This window comes from Dryas octopetala, chromosome 1 (genome assembly GCF_963921425.1).
Source record: "Dryas octopetala chromosome 1, drDryOcto1.1, whole genome shotgun sequence".
Taxonomy (NCBI): Eukaryota; Viridiplantae; Streptophyta; class Magnoliopsida; order Rosales; family Rosaceae; genus Dryas; species Dryas octopetala.
Window position 1 is genome coordinate 3,464,102 of NC_141366.1, and position 18,630 is coordinate 3,482,731.

An 18,630-nucleotide genomic window follows, 5' to 3' on the forward strand; every position below is an offset into this window, starting at 1 on the left:
ATGGCTCGTAGCAAGACACCTGGAGTTGCTCGTAAGTCAACCGGTGGTAAGGCTCCCAAGAAGCGCCTAGGCACCCAGGTTGTGCTTTTCTTGCGACATATCTGTTTGTTTTAATGATTCTATATAATAACTTGTTCTTCTTCTTCAATGATTTATGTTTGTTTTTGTTTTCATCCTAAAAAGCCTGTTAGGAAATTAGGAAGGAGGCCTGCAGGGGTGGGTCCAAGCAGCTCTGCAAATGGTGAAGTGGGTTGCAGCAGCAGGGAGAGGGTTGTGTGGAGACCAGAATTCAAGGTGGATGGGAAGCCATTGCCAGAAGACATATCTTTGCTCAAAGATCCCAAGGCTGCAGAAGCTGTTATGAGGGGTTTAGTAAGTCCTGGGGACTGGCCATTCTTGAAGAAACTCTCTGTCACAGACCTCAGAGCTGCCCTCTCTCAGCATTATGCTTCTGTAAGTACATACATACTTGCATACAACTATTTCTGTGATCATCATGTACTCTTGTACATAATATAATTCTCATTTTATTTAGTGTTATTGTTGTTTAAGTATTGGCTAAATTACATGTTTAGGCTGCTGTTTAGATCCTGGGTTTTAGCCATTATTTCAAATTTTCAGTATTACCCTTGTGGATTCAATTCTTTTTAATTAATAATACTGGCATGTAGTTAATATCCATAACCAATCTAAGAAAAAAGTCACACTCTTTCGCGGGCCAAGGAGTATGTGAACTGTACAAGTTAACAATAACATTGATTAAATAAAGGAACATCTCCAGTGTGTAGAGAAGACCTCACCGTTTAAAAAATAACTATAGAAACGATGGAAACCACTAAATCAATTTATATTTACTTTACGTCTCATTAAACTCAATGGGTATGTATAATTGTCATTTTGCTTCTCCCATTTCATTTATGTTTATGTCTGTCAAACCACAAGCATAATGGGATGGTAAGGGAGTAATTAGACGAAAATTAGACAGAAATTGAAGTTTTGTCCTACATAATTTTGGGCAGGTTGGGTCTTACACCACTGCTCTGATGGACTGGTATGAGACGACTATTACGAAGGAGCGAGACATGGCCTTGAAGGAGTTGAACGAGAGTGGAGAAGAGCTGAAGGAGGTCCAGAAGGAGTTGTCCAAGTGCAAGGCTGAGTTGGAGAAGAGCTGCCAGGACAGGGATAGCTACAAGGAGAGGTTGGAAGCTGGGAAGAAGGAGTGGGAGGCTGAGAGGATTGCACTCTCTGAAAGACTTAAGGACTACTTCCAACCACAGGTCGATAAGGGACAGGAGAATGCCTACTGCCGAGGGTACCTTGATGGGTGGTTCAAGGACCCTCATGCCTATGTCCTGGCTGCTATGGTTGATCATGTGGTCAAGGCTAATGAGCTTTCTCAACTTACTCTTCCTCTTCCAGGTGAGCAAACTGCTGAGCACACCCCTATGGAGGCATTGAGCTCAGTATCATGATTCTTTATGGAACTTAATTAGTGTGGCCAAGGGACCAAATATGTGATTTCCATTTTGTGGTGTTTTCACTGAGATATATCAATTGAAAAATATGGAACAAGGAGATCAAGGAAAAAGTTATTTTGAAGATCGATTCTACATATGTATATTAATTGGGTTTTTATGCTTCACTGCCTACTGAACTTCGATCGAGGATGTTGAAAGTAATGTTGGTATGTATATTTGGATGACCTATATGTAGTATAAGGATACATTAGTGATAGATAGGTTCAATCGGCCTCTATAAAAAGAGACAGAAAAACCAATGAATGAAATGCTTTTTCTTTTTTTTGCCATTGAATGAAATGCTTAATACTAAAAAAAAAAAAAAACAACAAAAACAAAAACAAAAGACCATTGGACTTTTGTGAATTTTCAACAAAAAGTCAAGATGCAGCCCAACACTTCATAACAAAGAAATAACAAAATGTCATCATAAGTTCTTCCGCATCATAATTTTTTTCTTGGTACAAAATGCCCAAGGTCTAGGAAGAGCGAGAACGAGAACGAGAACGATAGTCTCAACTCTCAACGCTCCGGCTCATCATAAATTTTTTGGTAGAACAAAATGTTGGGAAATTTAATATTTAAATTATTAATTTTTTTATTTGGATAAATAAAAATACAAGGTAAATTTAAGAATTGTTTGTCATTTATCAATTATATATTGTTTAAATAGATACAAGTGACATCTACTTTGGAAAATGTGCTTAATGGACTGCAGTAATTGTGAATTGATGTGTCTAAAAACAAAAAGGTAGTAAAGCAATTGTGAATGGGTATATTTTAAAACAAAAAGGTACTCTTTTACTTTTTCTTAACAGATAAAACCCTTCCAAAAGACACTTTATCTTCTATAAATACTGAGTTTTTAATAGAGACAATAGTAATTTTTGTTTTATTCATAATTAATTATTGAAAGAGATCAACATAATCTTCGCCATTTCTTATAGATTAAAGTGCTACTTCTGCAAGAATAAAGATCATTGTATTGGGGAGACGATTGCTAATTCAAACCTTAAGACAAATCTTGTCTTAAAGACATAGTATCAAATACTAGCCTCAATCTAATATTAAGGTTTTCTAAACTCTTTTTCGTTTAATTTATTTTATGAGTATGCATTAAATTAACATTGATTTGTTTATGCTTTTATCTATAAATATTGCATTTAGACCCTTTTTTCCAACACAAAATAATGAAAATGCCATCATAATGCAAACTTATATACATTAGTGAACTTGATTACAAACTGGGATTACAAGTTTACAACCCTACTTTGAGTATTACTTGACTATAGATTTCCAAAATACAAAATAGACTTGACTATAGATTTACACGTACAGAACATGCTGGGTAGACAACTTGGTACAAGAGCTACTTCAAAAGCTTTCTAACAGGAAACTACGGCAGCTCCTGTATTCTTCCGCCTTTAGTTGCCTTCACTCTTAGTGCTACCCCTTACTCTGAAATGTTAGACAACAGTATGTGGTTAGAACTAAGAACCTATGGTGAGCTTTCAGCTTAGCAAGCAACTATCAGTGGTTTCCAATAATTATAAAGTTTGAAACAAACATAAGAAATTAACAGAACATGTATGGGTTTAGCAATTAACAGAACATTTGAAATGAACTGTCTCAATTAACTTAGAACCTGTTCATTCAGAAGATGTTAATGATTAATTCAATGAGATTATTGATGTTGCATAGAAACTTGAAAGAAATCTAGTAAGAACTAACACTCAAGTTGAAAGCTGTACGTATATATATAATTCACCACACATTGGCCATAGCAAGTCAAATTCAAATAAATACCTTCAGCTTCTCCTCCTTTTCTGCAGTTTCAACTGCTTCTGTATATACAGTACTCCATCTTTTAATGATGCCCTCCTCCCTTGTTTATAGTTCCATAATTCTGGTATTGAATACCTACCACTGGGATTATACTCATTTAGTTCCACCAAGGCAGTTGTCACAGCCTTGTAAACTTCATCACCAAGCTCTTCCTTTAAATTTTTGAGTTTTTCATCATCTTCATCAACAGTTTGCTGTAAACCCACATCCAATATAACCCAGTTAGCAATGCAGATGGAAAGTGAAAAGTGGATCACAGTAAGTATCAGAAAGCAATGGCAGGAGAATGATGGGCAAAAAGAATGACAATCTTAATGTGGGTAGACTGCACAGTCCACCAATGTCAAATAAGTGGACACTGGATCAGTGGTTCAGCAGACAAAGCAAGCTCAATGGGATACAGGACCTAGTACATAAGAGAAAACACATCTCGCTCGTTATTGGCTTGTTGCAACAGAAGTGGAAACCTTTAAGAAGAAAGGTTTCTGTAGGTTGATCAGTGGGAGAGGAGAATAAAGTTGACAAGATGAACAGAAAAGGAAACATGAAGATTGCAAGTTCACAGGCTTGACCACATGGATATGTCTAATAAAAACAGTGCTCTACTTATTTGCAGGAACATCACATGAATATTTATTTAATTGAAACCACATTCACTCATGAGGAGATAAAGGTACAGCAGGAGCAACAGAAAAGGAACATTGTGACCAACAATGCTATTCAATTGATGCTCTGGTAGTGCTTGATTAGTTGAAAATACACCTTGAAAATTCCAAATACATCCCTGCTTGTTATGCACGGATCCCAGCTTGGATCCCTTAGATGGTCTTCCCAGAGCGAACACAGCGCCGCTGCCTGGTCATCTGCTTCTTCTGTATGATATTTTTTCTGGCATACATTATGAAATGGTTTGTTGTCAAGGTCTCCCATTCTCTTCACCCCAATGAAAGCACGACTTGTTGAGTCCCATCCCTGCAAAGCACAAAAATCATACTCCCACCAAATGACAAGAGCATTATCACATTGACAAGCAAGGATCATGATCGACACTAAAACCAGAACAAAGAAAATTTTTATTTGCAACAGTGTACATAAATTATCTCACTGGTTTCCACCACTTGGATCTTTCTGTCAACGGAAGGTACTAATATAAATGTGATTAATCAAGATTGAAGTCCAAAGCCAATGTAAATCTAGAATTAAAAATCTTAAAAATATGGTCAGTGGGCTCTAATATATCAGGAGTTCAGGACATATAAGTTTTAAGTACACATTATATCTCTATAATGTAAAGGAAACTACTTTATAAAATAACATATAAAAATCCAATAAGAAACTAAATTACAGATATAGAATAAAAAAAACCACACAACAGGCAAATGCAGAAAGAATAAATATACTAGAAAATCGTCACTTGGTTCATCCTCTTGTTCAGCCCTCAATTGATTCTTTCAGACCCTTTAATTCATCACCCAATTGATATTAAAGAGTATGCCATGCCTTTTGTTTTGGGATATTGAACCATTTATATCCATGTATAATGTAAGCTTCTAGCTTGTATTTAAAGTTTTAAACACAGCAGTAGAATGAATGAAAAACACACGGGAAATTAGAAACTTTTTCATATACATACACGGATCAACTCCTGACGAGCCTCCTGCAGTTCACCATTACTTTTGCGCTCCTTGACGATGAGTGTATTGTTAAGAGATTCTAAATTGGCCAACTCCTCTTCCTTCTCCTTTAACTTTTCTCGAATTTCATCTATATCCTCATCCTCATCCTCATCCTCATCCTCATCTTCATCCCTTGGTTCCATCTTGACATGCATGCCCTTAGGTCGAACCTGATCTTTCTTTCTATTTTTGGTACAAGGTTGATCATCATCTTGATCCTCATCCTCATCCTCCTGGACTTCAAGCTGCTTTTCCATTTCAACGATTTTCCTATGAAGCTCCTCATTTTCTTTCTGTCATTGCCAGTCAATCACCAAAACCGGAATTTCAAAAGACTCATTTTTATATAATTGAATTAAACAAAATCTCCTAGTTTCGACAATTAATGGAAAACAAACCTTTTGTTCTAGCATCTTTTCATCAGCCTTCTTTTTCTCCACGGCAGCGCTCTCACGCTGAGAAAAAAAAGGCACAGCATTAGCTCATATTAAATTAATCATTGCCAAGAATATATCTGCCAATCATATTCTGGTCACTAGATTACTCAAAGAGAGAATTAAACAATCAAAAGGTAATTTAATTGATTTTATGTTGAGAAAGAATAAGGATACCATCTCCTTCTTTTGAGCCTCATATTGCCGAAGAAGCACTCTGTTAATCTCTTTCTTTTGAGCTTCACTCTGGTCTAGCTTTTGCTGAAGCTCTTTGTTCTGAGCTTCACTATGGTCGAGCTTTCTCTGGACCTCTTTCTTCTGATATTCACTCTGCTCTAGCTTTGTCTTGACCTCATTCTTCTGAGCTAAACTCTGCTTAAAATTGTTAAGAAGCTCTTTCTTTTGAGTTTCACATGTGGACAAGGCTTTTCCGTTCTCTACGAAAGCCTTTTCAAGTTGCTCACGTACATTTTGTTGCAATTTTTCTATATAACAACATAGCATGAAAATAAAGTAAAGCTTGTCGCCAAGTTCAATCAGAAATTTTAACCTTAATTTATCAATTAAGACAAAACTCAGACTCACCAATATCCATTTCTTCTGAAGTACTCTGAGACATTTCAAACCTGCAATACAAAGAACAAAAAAAAAAAAAAAAAAATCTTAGATTCAAGTTCAATCCTACCTCTTCAAAGCAACTAAACAAGGAAAAAAGGTACCCAGAAAAATATAGATAAAGGAAACTGAGATTAATGGCCGATTTAAGCAAGAAGAAGTTAAAAGTACTTCCTCTCTCTCTTGGTTGCGAATGAAAGGAGTTGGAAGTAACAAAAAGGGTGTTCTGTCAACTGTGGGGGAAAGAAGAGAGTGAAGTGTCTGGTCTTGAAAAGGAAGAAATTAGAAGTGGGCTGCCAAACCAGCCCCTTGCATGTCTGCATGGGGATGGTTTATGCGGAATATCCATCCTATTTTCCTGACATTTTCTCAGCAACCAAGCATTATTTTTCAGTTTTGAACAATAAAATAACCATTCACACAATCATCAAACACCAATATGCGAACCAGAATGTCCTCAGGGAGTCCTCTATGAATGCCTAGCAATTTTGCCTCTTACCTTCTCTTTTCAAGGTTCTCTGTTCTTCTAAAATGGGCTTTAAGTTTTGTCTTGCCTACTCCTCTAGATCTTCACTGTTTTTCATGCTTTTTATGTGCACTTACAAAAGAACATTGCTGGGGGAGGAGCTTTCCAAAGATGTGGCATAACCATAAAATAGACACATGTTTTTTTCTTCTTTTTTTGGGTACAACGGAGACACATGCTTTCTTTTTAATTTCAAACAATTCTTTTACAAATTACAATGAATTCTCACAAAAAAAAAAATTAAATTAAAAAAAATTGTCAGAAAATTAAATTAAAACTTAAATAAGTTAAATAAATTGTTTGGAATACAATGAAACGAATCTGTAATCTGTAAAATATGCTGCCTAATTACTAATGTCATCTTTCTTAGTAATAATGGTATAGTTAATAACTTAATACCAACTTTGGCCAAAAAAAAAAAATAAATAACTTAATACCAAGTTACCAACTGAGTTCTGCAGCCTCATCCAACTTCTTTATTAATATATTATTATTACATACTCAATACTGGCAGTCTGGCACACAAATATCTGGCCTCAAATTCCCATATTTGTCGGATTTTTTCAGTTTCTCTGTGGTTGAGGAATGGCAACGTTTTGCCTACGAAGGGCAAATACTTTGCACCACTGCACAATGCTATACTTAATTAGTTAAAAATAATAGATTAGTGGTTGAAAGGAGAAGGCAAAAATCAAGATGCTAGGCTTGCTAGCATTCATCGTTCGTTGACTTGTTACACGAGAAACATAATTTGCGTGGGTCTGGTTTCTGCAGAAGGAAAACCTCTGCAGTATGATTCTGCAGAAAGAAAATCTCTGCGCCGTTGAAGTGACTGCAAGGATGTGACTGAGTTGGAACTGGAAGGATGTCAATGTGATAGAGACTATCGAGTTAAGTTGGTTTATTTAATAGAGGTAATTACTTTACGGATAATGCTTGGCCTCTTTTCTCATAAGTGTGGAATAACCACAACCACAAATACTTGTTCTTTTGTATTTTTATTTCAAATAACTATCTTAAATTTTCACGCAATTATTTTTTTATAAATTAATTTTAGGTATTAAATTTAAATATTTTTTTATTTTAATTATCAAAATATTTAAATTTTAGGTATTGCATGCTCTTTGGGGTTGCTCGAGTGCGCGGAAACTATGGTCCTTCTCTATTCTTGCCGACTCGTTGGGGTTGTGGCGACAAGGGAAATTTCAAGATTTGTTTTTGTTTGCCATGGCTGTTTTGTCCTCCTCTGAGTTGTGCGAGTTTGCTTATTTATGCTGGGGGCAGTGGAATACACGCAACAATCTCCTCTTTAATACTCCTGTTCAGACGGGGCAACAGCAGTTTGATCAATTGGCGGCTTTGGCAAAGGAATTCCGAGTTGCTAATGAGGTTGTCCATACAAAGGTTGCGGGGGCTGGTCCGCAGGTGAGGTGGTCTTGCCCACTACCTGGTGTGGTTCGGGTGGATGTGGATGTGGATGGTGCTACAAAGAGTTCTGAGTGTGTTTATGGGCTTTGAGTTATTTGTAGGGATGAGAAGGGGGAGGTGCTTGGGGCAGTCTCTCAACCGCTTGTGGGTACTGTCTCTGTTTTGGCATTGGAGTTGTGTGCTATTCCATATGGTTTGATGATGGCACGAGATCATGGTTTCCAACAGGTAGTTTTGTATTCGGATGCACAGCTGGCAATTAAGGCGGTCATTATTGAGGTTCAATCTTTCTCGGCGGATGGCTTGATACTTGATGAAATTAACTTTTTTTCTAGTAATTCTGTAATTGTGCCATGCATGCTCTTGCGTAGTTTGCGCTCGCTCACGTGTTCTTCGAACCCAATTCTTTGGGATGCTTGTCCTACTTGGTTGGTCGATATTGTGGAACTTGATGTCTAACATTGGTTAATTAGTGAATACCATTTTCCTAAAAAATAATTATAAAAAAAAAAAAAAAACACCCTGTGCAGTGCAGAGATCTTCCATAGTCCCTTTTTGCCGATTTGTTATGTGAAGAGTTTCCAAGTTTGAATTGCATACTTCTAGATATACTTGTCTAAAACATAAGCCACTTAATTACATTGACGGGAGAGGATAAAAATCCAAATTAAAGAAATATTATTTGCATTCCAACGACCAAAAGATAAGAGGCTCTTAAAATCTTGCCTGGAGAAGGAAGAGGAAGAGAGATTTCGCAAACTGTTTGGCAAGCAAAACAGAATATCATGCAATTTAGAATTTTGACTTTTTTAATCTTGGTTAGAAGAATCTGAAATTCTCATTCGAATTTCCAGATCTTAAATAAGAAAAGGAAAAATTGGGCTAATTTTGGTACATTGGGTGAGGTCATAAAGAAGCCCAAACATAGAACTACATGAAACTGAAAAAGTAACTGTGACCAATGCCCAGCAGCCCATGGGTCCTGCTGTAGCAGAGGATAGAACTCAAACGGACGTGATCAATCCATGCATGGAGTCTGCTGTGCCAAATGCCAGACAATGTTGGACCATAGAAGGGAAAGAAAAGCATTTGAATACCAACTCTGGGATCTCTATTTACCAGCTATTTCGGAGGTCAAGGAGCAACTAAATGTGACCATGCACAATAGTATGTTCCAACTTCCAACAACTAAATACAAGTTAATGGGAAAGAGCACAAAAAAACCCTCTAATTTGATCTGCTCTCTCACCATTCTAACTATATTGATGCTAAAAGAAATGTCTTAATTTTCAACCTACTCTTCTCACAAAAGAAAAGCAAGAGAACATCAACAGCAGCCAGTGTACAGCTCAAGCATGCATAACCAACACTCTTTAAGCACTCCATCCATAATGCCTAGAAAAAAGCACACCATCAGAATATTGAAACATGATACTAGGAAGTAAACCTTTGTATCAGAATCACAATTACATCAGTAATCTCATGTGAAACAACCATATCAGGACAAATAAACCATTAAATTACATGCTACCCATGATGTCATATTTTCTGAGTACCAAGTCTATTGGACTATATGAAGGGTCTTCATAACTTTACCAAGTTCAAAATTGATTGCAATATTGGGACCAAAGCGACCCATTAAATTAGAGAATCTAACTGATGTCAACAACTTTGCATTCCCAAAGATCCTATAATCCAATTCCTAACTAATAATTGCAGAGAAATTTAAAAGAATTCAGGTAAATAAAATTTCTCTCAAGTAGAAAACTCTATAATTCACGATAAATTTGCTATAGCAAGTAAAATTTAGATAAATACCTTCAGTTCTTTCTCCGTTTATGCTGTTTCCATTGTTTCAGAATATGCTGTACTCCCTCGCTTAATGATGCCTTCCTCCCTTCCTTGACGTTCCATAGCTCTTCTATTATATACCTGCCACTGGGATTGTATTCATTCATTTCACATAGGGCAGTAGTTACCGCCTTGTACACTTCATCCCCTAGTTCGTCTTTCAAATTCTTCAATTTTTCGTCTTCTTCATTAATAATTTCCTGTACCCACATCCCATAAAACCCAGTTAGCAACAGGGAAAGTAAGAAGTGGGTCAAAACAATAAGAGTTTAAGAACAAGGAAGCAATGGCAGGAAAATGCTGGAGAAAAATAGCACAATTTTTTAGTGGTTAGAATCCAGTGAAAGGGATAGTCCACCAACAGGCAAACTGGAAACTCAAGGTACAAGCTCACTGAGCTACTGGACCTAGTATATAAGATAAAACAAAATAGCTCCCTCTGCTGTTCTACAGAAGTGGGAACTGTCATCAAGAAGAAAGGATACTAGTGTACTACTAGATTGAGCAGAGGATGAGAACAAGTTAACATGATTGGCAGAAAAAAAAATATATATATGCAAGATTGCAAGTTCACAGGATTGACCACATGGATTTGTCTTTAATAAGAACTCAGGTAGTTGAATATAAAGGGCCAATCACGTAAATATTTTTTAACTGAAACCATGTGCACTCATGAGAAGTTAAACCGGTATAGCAGGAGCAACAGAAAAAAAAATCACCAACAATGATATTCTATTGAAGGACAGGTACTGCTTGATTAGTTGGACCCATACCGTGGTCTTTCCTTCTTTATCTGTGATAATCCTGAATGGATGCCACATAGGATTCCTAAGATTACCCTCCCAAATAGAAGATAGCTCAACTGCCTTGTTTGCTTCTCCAGGATATTTTCTCTTGGCTGCAATTTGAAATGGTTTAGTGTCAAGATCTCCCATTCTCTTCACGCCAATATAAGCACGGCCTGTTGAATCCCGCAATCCCTGCAAAGAACAAAAATTAGACTACCACAACCTGACAAGAGCACTATGATCAACAATTAAGACATATTGCTAAAGTCACTCTTTGAGTTTGAATAACAAATCAATGCCTCTGAAACCTCATAAACCAGCACCCTTCATTAAAAACAAAAGGTTGTATTCGGGACACTGTATATCAATCATCTCACTGGTTTCCACCACTTGACCTTTCAACGTGCTAATATACATGTGATTCAAACACAATGTATATCAAGATTAGCAAAATCAAAAGACATGGTCAAGAGGCCCTAATTTATCAAGGCTTATCAGTTTAACCATGCACAAATTCTGTATAAAGTATAGGGAGATATTTTAGAAGATAATTTGCAGATATATAATTGAATAAACCACCCAATAGTTGTAAAATATAAAAAGAAAAAAAATAACCCACCCAGCAGTCAGACCAAAAAGAACAAATATACATACTTTGATTAACTCTTTACGAGCCTCCTGCACTTGATCATTATTTCTCCGCTCCTTGACAATAAGTGTGTTATAAAGTTCTTCGACATCGGAAAGCTCCTCCTCCTTCTCCTGTAAATCTTTCTCAATTTCATCCATCTTCTTCTTGGCTTCCAAATCCCCATCCTCATCCATGTGTTTCCTCACCTTTAAAGAACCTCGCAGACGCTCTATCTCCAGCTCCAGCGCCTGTTTAGCATCAAGCTGCTTTTCTAATTCAATAATTTTTTTGTGAAGTTTCTCCTTTTCTCTCTGCAAATAGCCATTCAATCACCAAACGCAAAATTTCAGAGATTCATTCATCCAAATTTCAAAGTTTCAAAACGATAATGGAAAACAGACCTTTTGTTCTTCTGCCAAACACAACAACTTTTCATCAGCCTTCTTCTGCACAACAGTAGCCCTCTCATTCTAAAAGAGAAAGGAACTTTATTAGCCCAAACTAAAAAATAATTGCCAAGAACATCCCAACCAATCAGATTCTGGATGCTAGATTAGCCAAAGGAGAGAACTAGACAATCAAAAGATAACTACAACGCATACTTGGAAAAGAAAGAAATGCTAGGGACAGTAAAAATTGAAACTTGAACGTGAGGTCAACTTTGTACCACCTCAAAGTAACTTACCAACTAAAACCAGAAGCAAGTACGATGAGTTTCTGACTCATCTTTGTAATTCGAATATCAAATAAGTAGGTCAGCTAAAAATGTAAAAGGAAACTATCGGAATTTTCTATATTGATCTCATTCTCTTAGCTGTCTCTTCTCCTTCTGAAATTCTAATTCCCAATGTTAACGCACAAACTTACAATCCAGATCACTTCTAAACTGACTTTGAGCATGTATCATTAATAAGCTGGAAGTTAATTGATTTTAAGATGGAAAAATTAAGATTTACCATTTTCCTCTCGTGATAGAGTTTCCTCCTTTCACTATCATTATGTGCCCTGCGTTGTTGCAGTTGCTTCTCACGCTGCTCAAGCTCTTTCTTTTGAGCTTCCAACTTCAATATGGCTTTCTCGTGTTCTAAGAATATTTTCTCTCGGTGCTCACGAGCATTTTGTTCCCCTTTATCTCTTTCTAACAACGTAAAAGTGAAATATAAAGTAAGCTACTGCAAAAATGAATCTGGAAAAAGAAAAGAATAAACATTATATAAAGCTGGAGAAATTTTGAGCTTACCTTCATTGAAAGCTTTGATCATCTGATCCTTTTTCTCCACTACCTCCTTCATTACCTTGTTTAAATAAGTATTGGTCTCATCATATTTGCTCTTCATATCCTCAAGATGCGAACTCTTTATCTCTAAGGTGTTTGTTAGATTGGAAACAAGCTTTGAAGTTTTCCTCTGTTCTTCTGCTTGTTGACCAGATATAGTTTTCAAATCTCCATTCTTACGAAGATGATCACCTACAACACTCCTTGAATGGTAATCATCATCCCGAGCAACCCATCCATATAACTTATCTCCTAGAATCCTCGTTGTGTTATAGTCCCTTTTTCCATGGTGATCAACTTGAAAACTCTTATCAAAGGCCACTGCATTTTTGAAACCTTCCCAGTTCTTCTCAAATTCAACAACTGCGAACCCAGAGTGGCCTCGAAAAGTCCATAAGGGATGAACCCTCACAGGGTTAAAGCCTTGTGTTGCCAACTCAGCTTTAATTTTAGAACCGCTTTCACCAACATGTCTCCCATCCTTTAACACGGTTTTAATATTTGCCAAAACACCCATCACAGGCCATACAAGTAATCGGTCATCCTGTATAGGGCTAGGTTCTGACCGACATTCTGTCTTGGCAGCAGGTTGTGACCGATCTTCAGTCTTGGCCGCAGGAGGTTCTGATGGACGTTCTGTCTTGGCTGATCGGCATTCATTCTTGGGTGCGGGTTGTGACCAATGTTCTGTCTTGGCTGCAGGAGAATCTGACCGACATTCTGTCTCGGCTACAGGTTCTGACCGACGCTCTCTCTTGGCTGCAGGAGGTTCTGATGGACGTTCTGTCTTGGCTGATCGACGTTCTGTCTCGACTGCAGGTTCTGACCGACGCTCTCTCTTGGCCGGAGGTTCTAATCGACTCCTCACATCAAGATATCGATCTATATACCTCTTCAAAGCCAAGTGCTTGGCCTTCTCTTTTATACCACTGCTAGGTGAGCCTCTGCCAATATCAGAAGCATGTCGTGAAAGCTCCTTTAGTCGGTAATCTTGCCTCCTTTTCCCATGGCAAAATGGGCATTTGTAAGTTGAATCCGAATTTTTTACCCTTAACCTTCCTTTCTTTAAGTCACTGTAATACTCATCCTCGTAGTCTTTCAATTCAGAATGGATAAAATCCTTATCTTCTCTTAATCTATGAGACATTTCAACCCTGCAATGCAGAAACTAAATATAAGATTCAGCTTCTAATTTCATTTCATTTTGCCCTAGATGATTACACTTCAAGCTGAGTCCTTAGTTTGAAAGCTTTTCTAAGAAAAATACTGATATAGTGAAATGATAGATAATATACAAAGAAACAGGAAAGGGAGCTGATATAGTGAAATGGAGTACAAGAATAGTATCATGTGAATAAGATCTAATAACAAAAAAGTTCCTTTTCCAAAGCAAAAACTTCAGGATCTGGACTTCATATCAATAAGCAATACAAGAGGAAATGCATTCCTCTTGTAAGTACAAGAAGTGTTCATCGGAAAGATGATCAGAAAGATGAAACCCCAAGTAGGAACAATTACCCAATCATGTGAAAATAAAGCAAGCTTATAACGCAAAAACTTCTGTATGATGAGCTCATTATAAATTAATCAATAAGAAAGTCAAAAGCATAGTTGAAGGATTTCCAAATCAAGTCCAACTGTGCAAGCATAGACAGTGTCGATAAGGCACTCTGCTAGAATTAACACCTTAAACACCTTTAATGTATTTGAACCAAAGATCATATCAGCAAAGTAAAAGGCAAAAAGAAAAAGAAAAAACAATGCAACCTTAAAGTTCATAGCAACAGTGGTCGAGCAAATTAAGCTCACAGAAGAACTCAAAAAACAAGAAAAACTATTTTCCCAAATACCATGAAAGCAAAACTACAAACAACATAGCATTAAAACTTCTCTTTTAATTTTTTCGTCAAATTCTTTCATTTTTCACCAAATTTATCAGAGACCAAACAGAGGGTTAACAAACCCAATCATCATAAAATAGGGCGGCCACTAACGATTCATTTTTCAGATGAAAAGAGAAATCAGTACCCATATTCCATAATGCAGATAATGATCAAGAGAATTTTCGAGAGAAACAGAGAGAATATATTTTTGCAAAGAGAAAGGGAAAGTAAAAACATGTAGTCAATGGAAGATTACGCACAAGTCAACGAAATTGAAACCCTTCCGACAACGATCACTCAGAGAAACGCCGGAGAATGCAGTAAGAAACGGGAGCTTAAACCACGCCGCGTGCGGCGACTCGGCAACCACGCGACGAAGACATGAGCAATGACTGTGGAAGACTGAAAGAGGTCTAGGGTTTTAGATAGAGAAAGGGAGAGGATTCAGGAATTTTAGAGAGAGAGAGCGAGAGAGAGTTGTCGAATGTGAAGGCGTAGAGTGTGAGAGAGTGGCTCTGCAACTAAAACACGCACTACTTTTGCTTCGTTCTCGCAAAGTGCAAACGTACTGTTATTGCTTTATCATTTGTTTCCGATTTTTTAGTTTTTTTGTCATTTTGGGACACCGTCGTCGCGCGCGTGTAGACTAAGAAGCTACTTGCCAGCGAATTCGTTTACTTTAGTGATTCGGAGCGAACTCTCTTTGACCAAAGAAGCAGCCGAGCGGGTGTTCGAAAAATTGCAATAAAAGCGAGTGTGGATTTTAAACATCGCTTTTGTTCTGGTCTTGTGGGTCCATGAAAGACACGGGGCGGCTGGAGAGTGGATATGCCAATTGGCAGGAGTCGTGACAGAAACTAACCAGCGTTAAAAAATTGATGGAAAAATGGATCAAACCATGTTTTGTAATTTTTTTTGTCTGTTGCTCATTTCATTTTCAACTTTGTATAAGGGGAAAAAAATGGAAAATTTTATGGACAATAAATTTTTTCACCGAAATATTGTCTTTATGGTACTTTTTTCTTTTGGAGGTAGGAATTAAAATTGGATTGGACAATGATAAACCAGATCCAAAATTAAAATTGGATCAGACAGCGATCAAATATTATAATTTCTTTCAAACTGGCCTTTATAACAATTTCAGTCATCAACTTCACATAACTGTTTGTTGTTTATAATATATTGCAATACCTCTCTGTCATCATCTTCGGCAACCACCCGAGCATCAAGCTCAAAACTATAGCCCTGTATAAAAGTATAAATGCCATCACTAAAAAAAAAAAAAGTCATAAAAAACCATACAACACTAATGTCAAATTGATGCCTTACGGGCAAGGCGACAAAATATTTCCAAGCCAACTAGTGGGCTAGAGAATAACTTGCCTGCCCCTGTGATAGGGCAGGCTTGTGTAACGGTAGAGAGAGAAAGAGAGGAGGAGAGGAGAGAGAGAAAAAGGGAGAGATGAGGGAGATAGAGAGAGAGAGAGAGAGAGAGAGAGAGGGGGATACCACAGCTGGTATCCCTGGTAAGTCCCTCTCTCAGTGGGCTATCACTTGCTCAAGGGAACCTAACTAGATATGCCCCCCCACATCTTATTATAACAAGCCAACAAAACAAGAAACAAGAGGGTACCCTTCTCCCCCCCCCCCCCCCCCCCCCCCCATCCCCCCAATACAGTCACTTATCATATGAAATTTGATGAGTTGGTCAAGCAAATGATGCACGAATTCTCCTATAAGGAAAAGAAACCTGGCAATATATCTTTTATGGCCAAACTACCCAACCTTCACTAAATCTTAAGTTATGTAACTTTTCTTTTTATATATATAAAAACAAAAAGAAATTATTAACTAAAATTAAAATAATATTGATTCATACTTCTGGGAAGTAGTCATGAGAAACTATGCCACTTTTCCTTCAAAACAATGCCAGATATGGACCAAAATCTCTTAACTCAGGGTTTAATCAGCTTACCTTGCTGAACTGGTGAGGTAGAGACAAGTCCTCTTAAAATGAGTATTATCAACATGAAAAATTAACAGAAAAATGCCTTCAAAAACCTGGCATGTCAAACTATCAGTCCCAAGAAGAAAGGAAAAAAGAAGAGGCTTTTCTGGCAAAGAGTATTGAAACATTAATATTTAATTTTACCTTCATTAAAAGGTCAACAGCTTCACGTTCAGCATTGTGCTGCAATGCAGAACAAATTGATTAGAACCAAAACTAATACAGTTTTCCAATCCAACATTGTTTACTATTTACAGATTTGGACTTTCTCTGTCCATCTTCCAAATGTAGGGGTCTGGCTTTTGAATTCTATCCATTCAATTGCCATCAAATGACTTGAAATGCAAAACAAAGAGTAGTGCTGCATTTAACCTTTTTTTCTTGGCACATTGTTTTGTAATGCATTTCAATTGGCACATAACTTTACAATCCATTTCAAGCTTTTGATTGCAATCAAACAGATAATACAAGCTAAAACACTATTTAGAAGACAATTGAAGAGAAGCCTGATTTTGTATATGCATGTCAACCTAATTTCAGGGGGGATTTGCAGAATTCTAAGTATTCATGCCATACAATGTAACTTGATCTTCTATCCCTGGTTGGAAGAAAAGGGGACAAAAAATCCAAGCGCAAACATGTTGTGGATCTTACCTTCAGGTGAAAAGCAACAATTTGCTCTACTACTTTCATGAGATCACCATCAATTGGGGCCTTTTCACTCTGTAACAATGTATGATAAAGTAATATTTACAATGCATTCTTAAGAAACCGTATACACTATAGCATGAAACACTAAGGGTTTTGTCTTGATTATTTATCAAAACATGTCCCCAAAAAAAAAAAATCAACTATAATAAAGATATAAGGCCTTGTTTGATGCATAGGATTGGATTTGATAGGTTAAATAGCTAAATATATGTGTCTTCAAGAAAGAAGATGAAGGGTTTCTTCTAACTTGAAGGAAGAAGATGGGAAGAAAATGGATTAGCTAAAGGAGGAAACTTATAGCCACTAATCCCACCATTTTTGTGGGGATTGGAAGGGATAAGTTTTCCCAAATGACTAATCCATCTTCTTCCTTCAAGTTAGAAGCTTCTGCCTTAAATACACATGAATCTAGCCAGTTAACCTATCCGTTCTAATCCTATGCATCAAACGAGACCTAAGAGTAAAAGACAATACATAAAAGGAACTAAAATGTGACGGTATCGAACACCACGGTATGTCATACACGTTAAGGAAAACAAATGAGCATGGATTTTCTGTGATACATAATGCTATCATTGAAAGATTAAGCACTGCAATTATGTACTGGTTCTTTGAGTTCTAGAAGTACACAAAGAAAGAAATGACTGAGCAAAATGTGAAAAATGCTCCTGAGAACCTAAATTAACTTTCCTAACTAAAAAGTTATTATAATATGCATAGGATAGATTTCAAACCCGCCGTTTTAGCACACTCCTTTAAAATTTCTTCAGCTAAGTTCTTGATTACAAGAAAAACAACCAATAGTAAGGACAACATTTAGTTTTATATATGCCTCTTTTGAACACAACTTCAGACACCACTGATAAAGAAATTTTAAAACCCCACAAAAACCTAAATGGACTTACAATGATGGTAATATAACACCACAAAATTCCACTACAGGCTATGCTAATTACTATGTACTAAATTAGATGATTCTGACCTGACGTATTCAAGGCCCCATGAACCAATATGACCCTCTGAGCACAACAATCTGTACTTTAGGCTTTCCTGGAAGTGGTGGACATATAGACATGATGAATACACAAATTTTTATAAAATAAGAAAGGTAAACCAGAATTAAAATGGACAAGGAAACAGGTTTTCCTACATAATAATCAATCAACAAAGAAAATGTATGGAACAGAAACCCTAAAATAGTCGGGCATACCCTTTCTCCCTCGGCAGACCACGTCAATTCCAAAACTGACAATATATCTACTAAGTATTTCTGCATGTAACAGAAGGTAGATTAATTAAACTACAATTAATGACATTAAAGTGTACAAGGTACAAACAGATAAATCATACCTTCAAATCCAAATCACCCATTGTTTCATAATATGCTTTTAGAGTTCCGTAATGGGGGCGAAAAACTTTAATGGCTTTGGAATTGAGG

At 36.9% G+C, this 18,630-nt stretch overlaps 3 protein-coding genes across 3 annotated transcripts; 1 reads left to right on the top strand and 2 right to left on the bottom strand.

Annotated features, from left to right (window-relative positions):
• Positions 1-1,475, top strand: LOC147296549 (uncharacterized). Its single transcript, XM_086229367.1, has 3 exons — positions 1-78; positions 184-453; positions 1,020-1,475. Exons 1-3 carry the CDS (start codon positions 1-3, stop codon positions 1,473-1,475), a joined length of 804 nt encoding a protein of 267 aa, XP_086085493.1.
• Positions 1,476-3,328: 1,853 nt separating this feature from the next.
• Positions 3,329-6,094, bottom strand: LOC147296550 (protein INVOLVED IN DE NOVO 2-like). Its single transcript, XM_086229378.1, is given in 7 exon segments — positions 3,329-3,559; positions 4,128-4,358; positions 4,969-5,165; positions 5,238-5,334; positions 5,440-5,496; positions 5,653-5,960; positions 6,061-6,094. Coding segments are annotated over 7 exon segments (1,155 nt in total).
• A 2,851-nt stretch (positions 6,095-8,945) lies between these two features.
• LOC147296551 (factor of DNA methylation 4-like) lies at positions 8,946-14,924 on the bottom strand. Its single transcript, XM_086228820.1, has 8 exons — positions 14,734-14,924; positions 12,555-13,744; positions 12,271-12,452; positions 11,716-11,784; positions 11,338-11,625; positions 10,669-10,875; positions 9,863-10,095; positions 8,946-9,439 (listed from the first exon to the last, which is right to left on the bottom strand). The coding sequence occupies exons 2-7, from the start codon at positions 13,735-13,737 to the stop codon at positions 9,865-9,867; spliced, it is 2,160 nt and encodes a 719-aa protein (XP_086084946.1). The 5' UTR covers positions 13,738-13,744; positions 14,734-14,924; the 3' UTR covers positions 8,946-9,439; positions 9,863-9,864.
• Between the last annotated feature and the right edge of the window lie 3,706 nt (positions 14,925-18,630).

Excerpts from the sequence above, each read along its gene's own strand:
- LOC147296549 (XM_086229367.1), top strand. The coding sequence starts at position 1 with ATGGCTCGTAGCAAGACACCTGGAGTTGCTCGTAAGTCAACCGGTGGT. Across the intron at positions 79-183 it reads AGAAGCGCCTAGGCACCCAG|CCTGTTAGGAAATTAGGAAG; the intron begins GTTGTGCTTTTC and ends CATCCTAAAAAG. Across the intron at positions 454-1,019 it reads TCTCTCAGCATTATGCTTCT|GTTGGGTCTTACACCACTGC; the intron begins GTAAGTACATAC and ends AATTTTGGGCAG.
- LOC147296551 (XM_086228820.1), bottom strand. The coding sequence starts at position 13,737 with ATGTCTCATAGATTAAGAGAAGATAAGGATTTTATCCATTCTGAATTG. Across the intron at positions 10,876-11,337 it reads CTCGTAAAGAGTTAATCAAA|GGATTGCGGGATTCAACAGG; the intron begins GTATGTATATTT and ends TGTTCTTTGCAG. Across the intron at positions 10,096-10,668 it reads ATAAAGAAGGAAAGACCACG|GAAATTATTAATGAAGAAGA; the intron begins GTATGGGTCCAA and ends ATGTGGGTACAG.